At 42.4% G+C, this 12,476-nt stretch overlaps 2 protein-coding genes across 8 annotated transcripts in view; one reads left to right on the top strand and one right to left on the bottom strand.

Annotated features, from left to right (window-relative positions):
* The window catches only part of FAM78A (family with sequence similarity 78 member A), a 984,894-nt gene that overhangs the window by 130,366 nt on the left and 842,052 nt on the right, over positions 1-12,476 (bottom strand). The gene's annotated exons all lie outside the window — the stretch shown is intronic.
* The window catches only part of NUP214 (nucleoporin 214), a 369,960-nt gene that overhangs the window by 260,912 nt on the left and 96,572 nt on the right, over positions 1-12,476 (top strand). For all 3 annotated transcript variants that reach the window (XM_078646199.1, XM_078646198.1, XM_078646200.1), the window contains exons 30-31: positions 8,978-9,048; positions 9,816-9,966. In XM_078646199.1, the coding sequence (XP_078502325.1) occupies positions 8,978-9,048; positions 9,816-9,966 (222 nt within the window). The remainder of the gene's footprint in view (positions 1-8,977; positions 9,049-9,815; positions 9,967-12,476) is intronic.

Below are 12,476 nucleotides of genomic sequence, written 5' to 3'. Positions count from 1 at the left end.
GTTTACGTCTATTTCTTCATCTGTATCAGAGCTATTGCTAAACATTGTTGGCTTTGGAATAGACGGGTTATTTAAATCTTTGATTTTGGCTAGGCCAAGACAGGTGGTTTGTTGAACAGTGTCATTTAAAAATATCATTTGTTCTGGGATCATGCAGGCTCTAAACAAAGCTTCTAAACCCTGTACTTGCCATTCTTTTGTACCCCAAACACTTTTCAAATCAACATTTTTGTCCCAATAATCAAATCCAAAGGTATTCATTTTTTCAAAGAATGAATCTGAATATATCAACTTTGTGTTGGTTATCATGGTTTTCATCCCTGTCTTGTTTGACAATTTAAAATAAAATGTTTCAGCATTATTTGTGTTAAAACCTGAAAAATATGAATATTTGTCATAAACTGTTCTAGAGCTCCCTTTTGGGGGTGTAGCACAATGTTCCCATTGATTATAATTTAAAACATTTCTAGGTTGTGCAGATTTATGCAAGAAATGGTTACCATAATGGTTATAGCAATACATACTATCATAATTTGTAGAACCTTGCAAATAATCATGTTTTGTAAATTTAGCAGACATTACTAAGTCAGACATCATGTTGTTAATACTTTCGAAGTCCCAATCATCAGCAAATGAGTTTGGTTTTGCAAAGTCACTCAAAGAGATCTTGATTTGGTGTGGATATTTCAGGATCTCGACCGGACCATAAATTTCATAGTCAGTGTTGTCCCAGCCTACCCCACCAGGTATCGGATTGGCTGTGAAGTTGGCTGAAGAAAGTTCTGGAGAAAGTTCTCTTTTCTCGACGTGTGAAGATGTGTGTGGTTTGAGGACCAAGTTGATGTTCTGACTTGCTGTGTCCATTTTAGCATATTTTCCCTCAATGAAGCGTCCCAAAGTAAATACCATGATGAGCCAAAGTATGAGGATAAATGCACCAAAACCCACCCAAAATTCAATCCATGGAGAAATCAGATATGTTTCTTTCAGTTGTTTCAAAAGTTCCTTCGCTTTGTCTTTAAAGGATTTTGATGATGGCTGTGTCTTTGATTCACTGAAGCCGTCAGAGGAATCATCGAAGTTGATGAAGTAACCGGATGCAGCTCTGTCAATTGTTCCAATTGGTTCAGGATTTCTGTTTTTTGCATTTTCACTTGGTACTTCAGTATAGATTGGTGTGTCTCTGCTAAATGTCTTTATTTGGGTTTTCAGAGGTCTGAGTTCTATTGCATTGTTGCATAGTCCTTGTTGTTCTTCTGTAGGCGTTTCGAATGTGATGAGCCTCTTTGTTAGGACCTCTGTACTGGTAGCAAACCTTGGTGTTCTGCTACTTATTGGGAGTCCACTTGGCCTACTGTTTGTTATCGGCCACATGTTGTGGTTTTACCAGGTCGATGGATACAACTCGGTTCTCCTTTTTTCCAGCAAGTGGCGGTAGTACAACTGATCTTGTCCCGTTGACAGACAAGACAGGAACTGCTTTTCTGTAAGAAGGCCCAAATTCCTTCTTTACCACGATCTTCTCCCTGACTAGATCCCCGACTTTTGGAATCCAGACAGGTCTTGCTGGGACAGGTGGTGATTCTTCAGTGGTCGTTGGCTGTTGTTTCAACTGTATGTTGCTCAGGTCTTTTCTTGTTTTGTTTAAGTCCTGCAAAATAGCCAAACGGTCTTTGACATCAAAGGTTTTTTCTATTACCACTGAAGTCTGACTATCAAGGTCAGAGATCAACATCCTAGTTCCGAATAATAATTCGTACGGACTGAATCCCTTCAGAGAATTTCTTGGCAAGTTATTTAGACTACGTTGGACACTTATTAGATGTTTGACCCACCCAGCTCCCGAACCTAATACCTTTGCCGTTATAGATTGCTTTATGTCACGTTTTTTTCTTTCAACAATTCCGTTCCCCTCAGGGTGAAATGGACAAGAGTACCGCAATTGCACGCCCATGCTGACCATGGCCTCCTTATAAGCCCGAGAGCTAAAAGCAGGACCATTGTCCGAATGCAGCATGCCAATTGCGTATGTGCCGATAAAGACTCGCAAATCTTTTATAACAGTTCTGGCGTCAGCCGTTCGCTGGGGCCACATCCATATGAATCTCGTGCATGAATCCACTGCGACCAAGATATATTTATAGTTACCATCCCTTTGTAAGGGACCGCAGTGGTCTAGATAAACACAGGCTAATGGTTTATCCGAGATTAGAAGGGGCGTCTGTGCTGGACGTCTCACCGTTGATACTTTCATTTTTTGACATATTTCACATGCTAGAACATAGTTCCTTGTTTGTCTTCTCATTTGTGGCCACCAGTATCTCTGTTTTAATAACAATACTGTGGCTGAGACGCCAGCATGAATAGAAGCAAGCCCTTCGTGTGCCGCTATTATTAGTCCTAACCTATGTTCCATGTTTGGAATTGCCCTATCCCCCACTCCAGGGATTCGAGCAAAAGGAACATTGTTTGCATCAGTTATGTATGAGTATTTTACTGGAAAGCCTTTAGGGAGTGGTTCTATCGAATCCTTTTCTGAAGCGCTGACAGCTTGTAAAATTTCGCTGTCTATTTTTGTTTTTGACCGGGTGACGGCAGCTACGGAAGCCGTTTGCACAGCTGCCTTCGCGGCCTCATCAGCCAATGAATTCCCTGCAACGTGAACGCCATCACGTTGATGACTCAGTGTATGTATCACGTGAGTCTTTGGTAGTTCTTTTTGTAAAAGAGCTACTTGTTCCCAGAGCATTTTATGCTTGATTGTGCCACCTTTCGCATCCCTGAATCCGTTCTGAAGCCAGATCTGCAAGTATTCATTATAAGATTGAACGCAATAATACGAATCGCACACTATGAGTGTGGGGAATTCTCGATCGGTATTTTCAAGCGCCATCTTGAATGCTAGTAGTTCAGCTCGCTGAGCTGTACAATCTCCTAGGGATTGTGTTTTAGTGAGGGTTGGTTTAAATTTCCCTTCGTGCCAACGACCTTTAACAATCGTGCACGCAGCACTGTAAGCTTGTTTACCCCCTACTGCGGGTTGTGCTGAATCGTCTGTATATATTATACAGCCGTAGTGATCTAGAGGCAGAATTTCGGTTGGCGGAGGACATTCAAATTCATATTGGAGAAATTCTTGTGTTTTTAAGTAAGGATCAAATTCGTACACCACGTCTGTTGCAGCAAGAGAGTTAGCCCATTGTATCCATCTCGGATGGAGTGCTTTAGCATTTGGAATGCTTGCCTTTGTTACCGCCTCTAAGGCTGGTATTGGTGTCACGATTACTATTCGTTTACCTTGTGCCAGGGCTCGTTCTTTTGCTATAGCTGTCTGTGTTGCTGTAAGAATTTTTTCCGTTGGGCTAAATTTCATTTCAGCCTTAGTGTACAAGTGTGATTTAAATGCAATTGGTACCTTTTCTCCCTCATTAGAGGTCAGGTATGTGAATCCGCATCTCCCTGGGATGACTCGGATCACAAGGTTGCGTGTGTTATCACGTGTTTCTAATTTTGTTTTAATTAGCATGTCTGTTTGTAAGGATCTCAAAATTTCTGTGTGTGTTTGAGTCCAATTGGATCTTTTAAAGTCTGGTTTAATTAGATCATAAAGGGGTTTGACCCTTTCTGCGTAATTTGCAATGTATGTTCTTCCGAAATTTAGGAAGCCTAGAATTGACTGTAGGTTTTTTAGTGTTTTAGGAGCTTGGATTACGGCACATTTCTCTAGGAAATTGTCTGCCAGGCTTTTGCCTTCACTTGATAACTCATATCCTAAGAATAGGACTGTCAGATGGGCAATTCTGGACTTTTTAAAGTTAAATTTGTAACCCTCTGCAGCGAAACCAAGTATTATGGTGTTCACTCTTTTCAAGTGAGTCTCCAAGTCATCATCTGTTAAGTAAATGTCATCGACATAAGATAATGCTTCATCATCATATAGTTGTAGTAATTCTGTTACTCTCGCTGAGAATACCCCCGGGCTAACCGACAGAATTGTTTTTGAGTGCCATTTACTGAGAATGCAGTTAAATATCTGCTCTCTGGTGCTATGTTTTGACAAAAGAATCCATTGGAGATGTCCAAGGTTGTTTTGTATTTTTTGCGCACTATGTTATTCATTAGTGCAGCACTGTGTGAGTTTTGCACTGCAAAGGTTTTGCAACATGTGTTAAGGTGTCGGTAATCCAAAACTAGACCATATGAGTTGTCTGGTTTGGCGACCGGAAACAAAGGATTGTTCATTTGTGAGGTGCAAGTTTCAATCACCCCCTGGTATTCTAGCTGATCTAGTATTTCATTTACTTGTTTTTTAGCTTCTTGCTTAATTGGGTACTGCCTTTGTGCAGTAGGTTGTGATTTTAACTGGATTTTGTGAGGAGGAGAATCCTCATCCCATCCTACATGATTTTTATATAAAGCAGGTGCTAAGGCCACTGCCCACTTTCTAGCAAGTGTATATTTTTTATGAATCGGAATTTGATTCGAGAAGGCAGGCATAATTACTTCTTCGCCATGAGGGCACTCCCTGACAAACTCTGGTGGCCAGTCTTTTTCAGCTAGAAGGATGTCATAGCCTTTGGAGAGGTTATCCCAAAATAGTCCCCTTATTTTCCTAGTCTTATCTCCCTCTATACGTAATGTTATCTCGTATATCTTGTGGGGCTTGCTAACTCTGGTGTCTGCAGTTTCCACTTGAAGGTATTCATTCGTGTCCACTGTCTCCAGATGATTCATAAGGACTTTGCGAGCTATGCTCACCTCTGCTGCGCTGTCTAGCATTGTCTGAGCCCACTCTCCGTTTTTCAGTTGTGTCCTCAGTATTCTAGGCATTTTTAACTACCTTGATACTGGCTACCTTCTTTTTTGGAAATTGTAATTTCTTTTTTAGCTGAGCAGGTTCCTTGTCTTTGGACTTGGCGTGCTCTTCTGATCGTCCTCTTCTTTCCGATTTCTGCGAGGAATTCTGAAAAGATTGAGAGGGACGTGTATCAATGTCTTGATATCTATCAGGTTTTTTAATATTATCCCTATTTCTAAGGTTATATCTATTCCCCGAGGGGTCACTCTGCGGTGACCTCTGTCTTTGGTTTGGAGATTTCTCTCTTCGCCTAGGAGACCTTCCTCGGGACTGGAATTTCTTTTCTTTAGGATTGGATTGTTTGTTTCCATCCCAGTTCTTTTTTGGTGAATTATTATTATTAAAAAATATTTTTTCTGGACTTGTAGTCAGTTGCGGTTTTACTGGTATTCCACCTAGACTATCTCTGCCTAGTTCTTCATAGGATTTTTCTATGATCCTGGCAATTTCAGCTGGTTGGTCTGCTATATCTGTCTCTTTTAACCTCTGGCGGATCGCCACGTTTGCTGCTTCACCTTTTATGTTGGCTAGTAATATAGCTGAGACCTGCTTGAAGTCTTTCAGTAATTTCATACCAAGAGTTAAAGCAGGTTCTGGACCGTATTCATCTTGAATTTGTTTTAGCACATCTGGTATCACCGAAATGGATGGGACACCGTGCGTTTTTGTATAGATGGAAGCAAAGACTGTACCCCAAGTGTCACAGTCCTCAATGTGTGGTGCGATTCCCATTGGGAGACATATAGTCAGAATCCTGTGTTTTTCTAATGGGGTGGTGTCAGGAAACACCGCCTCTATTTGGGTGATTTTCTGTGCCAACCAGAATGGTATTTGTTCCCGTTTAGCTGGAACTTTACCTAGGCAGGATTGGATGTTCTGTGGTGTAATTTTATTTGTGTTCCCCTGGTGAGGGGTCAGCTGTGGAAGTTTAATCGCTGGCTGAATTGTTGAAGTCCGCATTACATACTGAACTAATTGTCTATGAATTTTTAGTAGTTGTTTTAGCTGTATTAACAGCTCTGCTGCAGGCATTCTTTCGATGTCTGGATGTGGTGTGTATCCGGCTAAGACCGGCCACGTTGCTCCTGGTCTTCCTAAAGGACCGAGCCTTGTAATGTGATTGTTATGTATTAGGGCGCCATCAAATAAGAGCAAATGCTCTTGGAATTTGAGTGGTACTTCCACCTCCTCGAAAGGAGTGTAAATGTCGGGTGGAACCTCTATTTTGTAATAGTGGAAGTACTTTGTTACAGCATTTGCTGCTGGAAAATGTATCCATGTATAGTATACCTCTGTCTGCCGATATTCGTGTGCCTCAATTACGAATATGACTGTGCCACCTCTAGGTGTCAGTCCATTTTCTATAAGTTTTAAGGTTATAGATCTCCTTTTAATGACCGGAATGAGTGTTATATTCGGGTCTGCTGCTTGCATGGTAGCATCAGCATCTGTGAGTTCAGTAGCTAATCTAACTGCCTCTCTTTCTTCATCACTGTCTCCCATTTTACAGACAGGATGGTATTATGTCTATTTGCAGATCAGGTTTCTTTGTGGAACAAAGATTAGATGCACAATATTTTGGAACTGTTTATCCTTCAACGTTGACTTGACCAAGAACCATACATAGGAGTTCCCTCCTGCGAGGTTTTGGAGGATATAACCTTTCACCCACTCCAGACGTCTTTGGAGTATTTGGGAAAAGGGGTCTGAGTGAGAAAGCACGACTGAGTTACTCTAAATGTCTTACGTTAGTTTTATCGCCCTTTCCAAACGCGTTGGGCGCCATGTAGTGTAGTTCCTATCTTCCCAATAGGCTCTGCGCATTGGAATAGTACCTACGGCAGTAAAGGCCTAGACCAGACGTTAACTAGGTCTACTACTGTCGATACTAGACTTAATTTTTGGGTTTGCCAGCTAAGCTCAGAGTTCGCTAGAAACTTTCTCGAATGTTCAGGAAAGAATTACCTCTCCTGATTAGACAAGAAGGGATTTAGTTTCTGACAACCATAGAACATGACAACTTTGCTCTCCCCTAATCAAGAGTCAATCTCAAGAGTCGTGTGAGCACAAGGCAATTATTTTACTCAGTCAGTACGTGCATTCTTAGTCTCATCAGATTGTAGAGAAAAGGAAGAGACGGGCGTGTTCAATAAAAAGGTGTTATTTATTGATCAGTCTCTTTTCTCGTACAAGAGAAATGGATCGATATTATTGCAATACTTATAGTTAAGTAAAGTGCATACATTAAAAGCAATAGTATAAAATAATACTGTAAAAACATTGATATGGTTTCTGAGCCATATGATGTTTAAAATGATTAAAATATATTTACATACACATATACATTTGACTAAACGTACTCAACTGGTGTTTCTAAATACGCCTACCCCGTGTACCTGACCTAAGTCTAATGCATGGGCGGGAATAGAAAGTTACAGTTTAAGTTAAGTTTGTTTTTGCCAAGTGAATAACTAAAGAATTCTCTGTGAGGGGTTATTCAGTTCTGTACCTGGAAGTTAGGATGAATGAGGAATGGTATCTCTTTCTCTGCTCTCGATATTCCAGGCTGCCTGTGAGGGCTGCCCAGAAGCGCCGGTGCTGGGTCTCTCGGCTTGAGATAGCAGCGCGTCAGGAAGGCGGGGCTGCTGCCAGCGGGGTCTGCTTCTGCTCTCGGCTTCGGCAAGTGTGGCTGCTCCGTCTTGTCACCACGCGTGTGTTTGCATAGGGCAAGGTCGGCAATATTTATACCTTAAAGGTGCCGAGATTGACGTAAGGATGGACATAGGTACGTCAATAAAGATGTCATACGACTTGCTCGTTAGCACATTCTTTTGCAAAAGTTCTCTGTGAAATCAAAACAATGGCCGCACGGATTATCCAGGTTGTCATAGGTTTGATTTGTTATGAGAACGTCGTATGCCTTATCAGGGGCTGGAGGAATGTCGCTTGTCTAATTAGATCTCAAGCGTTATGACCTAATCAGATAACACGTTCCTGTGCCGTAGTGTGACTGCGTCAGATAACGGTATCTGCATCATGGGGTTTTTCTTGCCTCATGGGCTGACTGTCAGTTAACTAGCTAGTTAGTTTAACCAGAATAGGGTCAGGAATAGGGGGATCGATTCAGAACCTATAGAAATACACGACAAAATCTGTTATCAAAAAGCAAAACGCACATTAACAGTTCCCCCAAGAGCGCATTCCACACGCAAGTTAGGGACATCCATGGCTTTCCTGGGTAACATTCCTCTAGAGGATATATGTAGAGCAGCCACACGGACCACCATACACACATTCACCAAACACTACTGCGTGGATGTACACTCCAAACAGCAAGCTGCTGTAGGTCAGGCTGTTCTCAGAACTCTTTTTCAGACTGCTGCAGCTGCCACGGGCAACCGCCGCTAAGGAGGATACTGCTATTTATTCTATGCATAGATATAAATTCAGCAGCCCACATGCCTCGAACGGAATATGCTACTTACCAGTATGCATCTGTTCTTGGCATGTAGGGCTGCTGACATTTATATCGCCCGCCCTCCTCCCGGTGCCTGTCGCAGCTGTAGCACTCAGACTCATTCTCAAGCATGGTCATCACTTACTGTATTACACTCCATCTCTGCCACAATGGCGAAAAACAATCTGAAGATGGAGAGGATGCCCATGCGCACTGTAGTCCAAGGGAGGAGCCACCTATCTCGTGATACTTCGAAGACTCTTCCAGGACAACAATGTGCAATCATCCAGACCCCACACTAGGTGGCGATCTATGCGTAGATATAAATGTCAGCAGCCCTACATGCCAAGAACAGATGCATACTGGTAAGTAGCATATTCCTTATCCTGCAGGGAAAATGCTCTGTTTAGTGATTTTGCCTACGGCATTCAAGGAAGTGTGATTGTGCTGTGATGGACCTTGGACTAATCAGGGAAGTGCAAACGTTGTGCAGTGGTGCTGTAATTAATCTTAGAGCTGCCACTGTGCTGGGATAGTTATTTTGTCTTGTAGGGAAAGCGTGGGTGGAATATCTGTATGTTTGGAATTTGGTGATTGAGGCGCGTCTGCAAGGATGTCTGATTGAAAGTTTTCAGAAAATGATATGCATTCTTTTTTCACAGGATTCGGTTCCAGTGGCACCGGTTCCCTGTTTGGCCAGGCACCAAGCTCAGGAGCTAGCATGTTTGGGCAGGTAATCATATTATAATACCTCTGCACATTCCAACACTTGCATACTCTCAGTTCAATTCAAAAGATGTATTGAGCATGGGCTTCCCAGCGCTAAGGTCTGTCAGGCTCAGTATCATGATCTTTTAGGTGAAGAGATGGGTTTTGAGTTGTTTCCTAAAGCTGAGTAAATTATCATTCATCCGAAGAGTAAGAGGTAAGGTGTCCATAGTTGAAGGGCAAGGTAGGCAAAAGAACACCTAACACATCTGGTTAGAAATGGAGAGAAGACTCAAGTTGCTAGATCTAAGCTCTTTTGGGGAGGCAAGGCTTCCAAGAAAATCCTTCTCTCACAGCCACTTAGTTGTAGGGCTCCTATCACTTGAATGTGATTTTTGACCAGTGCATCAGCTGTCTGTCGTGGACTGGGGCTTGCTAGTTCTCCTTTTGCTTAAACATTGACTTTAGATCTGTTTCCTCTGAAGCAACCTCCATAATCACCACCTCCTAGGCCATTACTTGCTTTTCTAGCACCCGCACTTCTCTAATATACCACATATTTAATTCTTAATGGGATTGGCATAAGGGGCACCGTCACAACTGCTGGTCATGTCACCACCCTGGCAGAAGGCCCTGAAGCGAGACTCGGGTCTTAACATTAAAATTAGGGCAACTCTTGGTAGATCACCCGCTTGGAAGTGTTACAAGCATTTTTGTGTGTAACTAGTACAAGTTACTTGATTGTGTATACTTATTATTAACCAATGTTTTCTACATTTTTCATCTCAACAGCAGCCAACATCCCCCGGTAGTGGCATGTTTGGGTCCAGTAGCAGAGGTGGAGGATTTTTCAGCGGGCTTGGTGGGAAGCCCAGCCAGGAAGCAGCCAATAAGAATCCATTTGGTGCTGCTGGCAGCGGGTTCGGGTCACCAGCTGCCACAAGTGAGTAAGACTTTTAATGTGAAAGAATAAGGGGAACCACAATTCCTTCTGCACGTAGACCAGTAGTATATTTATAACCATCAGTGTGAGAATGCTAAAAATCATAAAAGTGTCCCGTTTTAGCCGGTGGGATAAAGCGAACAGGACTGACATTCTCATTTATAGACAGGAGAGGGAGAGGTAATATATGGTGCCCTGTAACTTTCAGTTCATGAAGCACATGACCCATCAATTGGTATGAGTGGTGAGAGAATTATTTAAGGGTTGTATTGTGATATAGTGCACCTGGGGGCATCCAGTGACTTCAATACAAGTGAGATGCATGCTACATCAATCATCATTCCCTTTCTCCATACAGCCTCTTTCCCTCTCAATTTTTCTCTCCCACTTCTACGCTTGTGCCTGTGTGTCCAGTCACCCTCTTTCATATTGTGGGGATGGTCTTTCTTGAAGTCCAAAGACCAGCCTTTGATTTTGAAAACTATCAAAATCTATTCTTCAATGCACTTTTACTATTTCCATAATCTAATATTCATCCTATCATGTTTTTTGTTACTGCGCACGGTTTTCGTTTTGGCGCCCAATGTCAAAGATTTTGAGGGCACATATTCAGATGGAGAAAAGGTGGAGGGCTACAGTATTCTGTTGACCGGAAGGGGCGTCAAGCAGAGTCTAGAGTAAGTGTTGTCAAACAATGGAATTCAGAGAAAATTCTCGTGCAAGGCCCCCAGTAAAGTCTACACTCAGGACAAATGCAACACCTGAGGACTTACGCTCTGGGATTCAGCTCCAGAACCATCTTTGCACTGAAAGGTAGTTTTCGCACTGGAGAAGCCTTGCGAGCAGGGCCTGAAGCTTGGGTGGCAAATGACGCCATCTCAACCCTGAAAGCATGGTCTGCCTACATCAGAGACTCGAAAGTCAACCTAGTAACCAACACTGGCCTTTGTACTATGTGAATCAACACCATCAAAACATCAATGTGAGCAGCCTGGTTTAAGTCAACATAAGGTCTATATAGATACTGTGACAGGGAACATTTGTTCTCAACCTCCACAGCCTACTTCAGCTGAGGAACTCTGAAAATGTAATCTCCCTAAAAAGCAAAGACTAATAGAGATAACCTTGGTATGAGTACATTGTTGGTCCTGCAGTAGGTTCTGTCCTTAGTACTGTAACAAGTCACGCCATTTCCATCTGATAACATCTTCTATCATGCGGGTATTTAGCAGTGGTGAACCACTACAAGGTAAACCTTGCTGTAGCGGAGAAGGAGGAGACTTTTCTCACATAGAAGCTCTAGAAAACAAAGCGATTGGTGCAGTACGTGCCAACTTGCTCAGAAGCAAGTTGAAAGGCTCCAGCGAAAACGTTAAAGACCGCATTTATACATGGCGAATCACCCTACAAGTCGAGAACGTATCAAAAAGCGCCAGAGGATCCCTTATACATCAGGTGCCACTTGTTATCTGATTCAGTAGTGGTCCACAATGCTTCAGAAGGGCTTGCGCTCTGAGGACTCCACCTGACAAAGAAAGCCAGCACATCAGTGGTGCTGGCAAAAGGGTTAGCCATTGGTACTACAACTCAATGGCAGACAGCTAACTCTGTCTGACTACTGTCACAATTGTGACGGGTACTGCTGGTAGAAAACGAGCCTCTAACAAAATACCTTTCAGAGGCTTACAGGAAGTGATAAAATGAGTCATCTGAGAAGAACCAGGCCCTATTCACAACTCTGTCGTTTGTAAACATACCTTACTCATATTCGCGAAATGAGTAGACCTGAGTACACCATTAGAACAATGCTTACAACCATATGCATCTTGTACTGCTAAGTAAGACATCCATACGTTATACATTCTTCTACAATATATGATGTCTCTGAATTTGCACTGAATGTCTGGATGCAAATATATGCACCTTATCTCTCCAGCTGATCTTGAAATTGTCAAAAGCACCACAAGACAGCTTTCATGTCTGTATGGGCGCTGGAACTCCCATCTGAACAATGTATTGTAAGGATAAACTTTGGTTTTTATCATGTTTTGGCGACAGGACTTTGATTGAAACCAAAATGTATTTGTAAATTGTGTGTGCGATTCACTCTAGTTATGCTCAGTCTCTTCCTCGTTTACAGGAAGTGCTGTTTGCTGTTAAAGCGTTCCCACAGTCAATCCAATTTGTCCCCAGGACTGCACTATTTCTGTTTTGTCCATACACACATTTACGTTCTGTCAGTCAATGTGTATATGTTTGTGAGGCCTCTGCTACCCACTTTGTTTTGCAAGATGATCTAGCAGTTTATAGAGTAATTTGGATGGTGTCATCAATTATGTCATTTGAGCTGTCTTCTGTGATGTTATCAATGATGTAATTTAACCTGTCATGAGTGATGTAATGTGGGAGGTCATCAGCAGTGCACAGCTGTTGTGTGAGCTAATTGTATCTTGCGGTCCGTGTGTTAACCGGCTGCAGGGGATGGGTGTTGGCGAGGTTAGGCCTCCATC

Source organism: Lissotriton helveticus, chromosome 5_1 (assembly GCF_964261635.1).
Source record: "Lissotriton helveticus chromosome 5_1, aLisHel1.1, whole genome shotgun sequence".
Classification (NCBI taxonomy): Eukaryota; Metazoa; Chordata; class Amphibia; order Caudata; family Salamandridae; genus Lissotriton; species Lissotriton helveticus.
The sequence above is the reverse complement of the archived record's forward strand: the minus strand, read 5'-3'. Positions and strand labels throughout refer to the sequence as shown.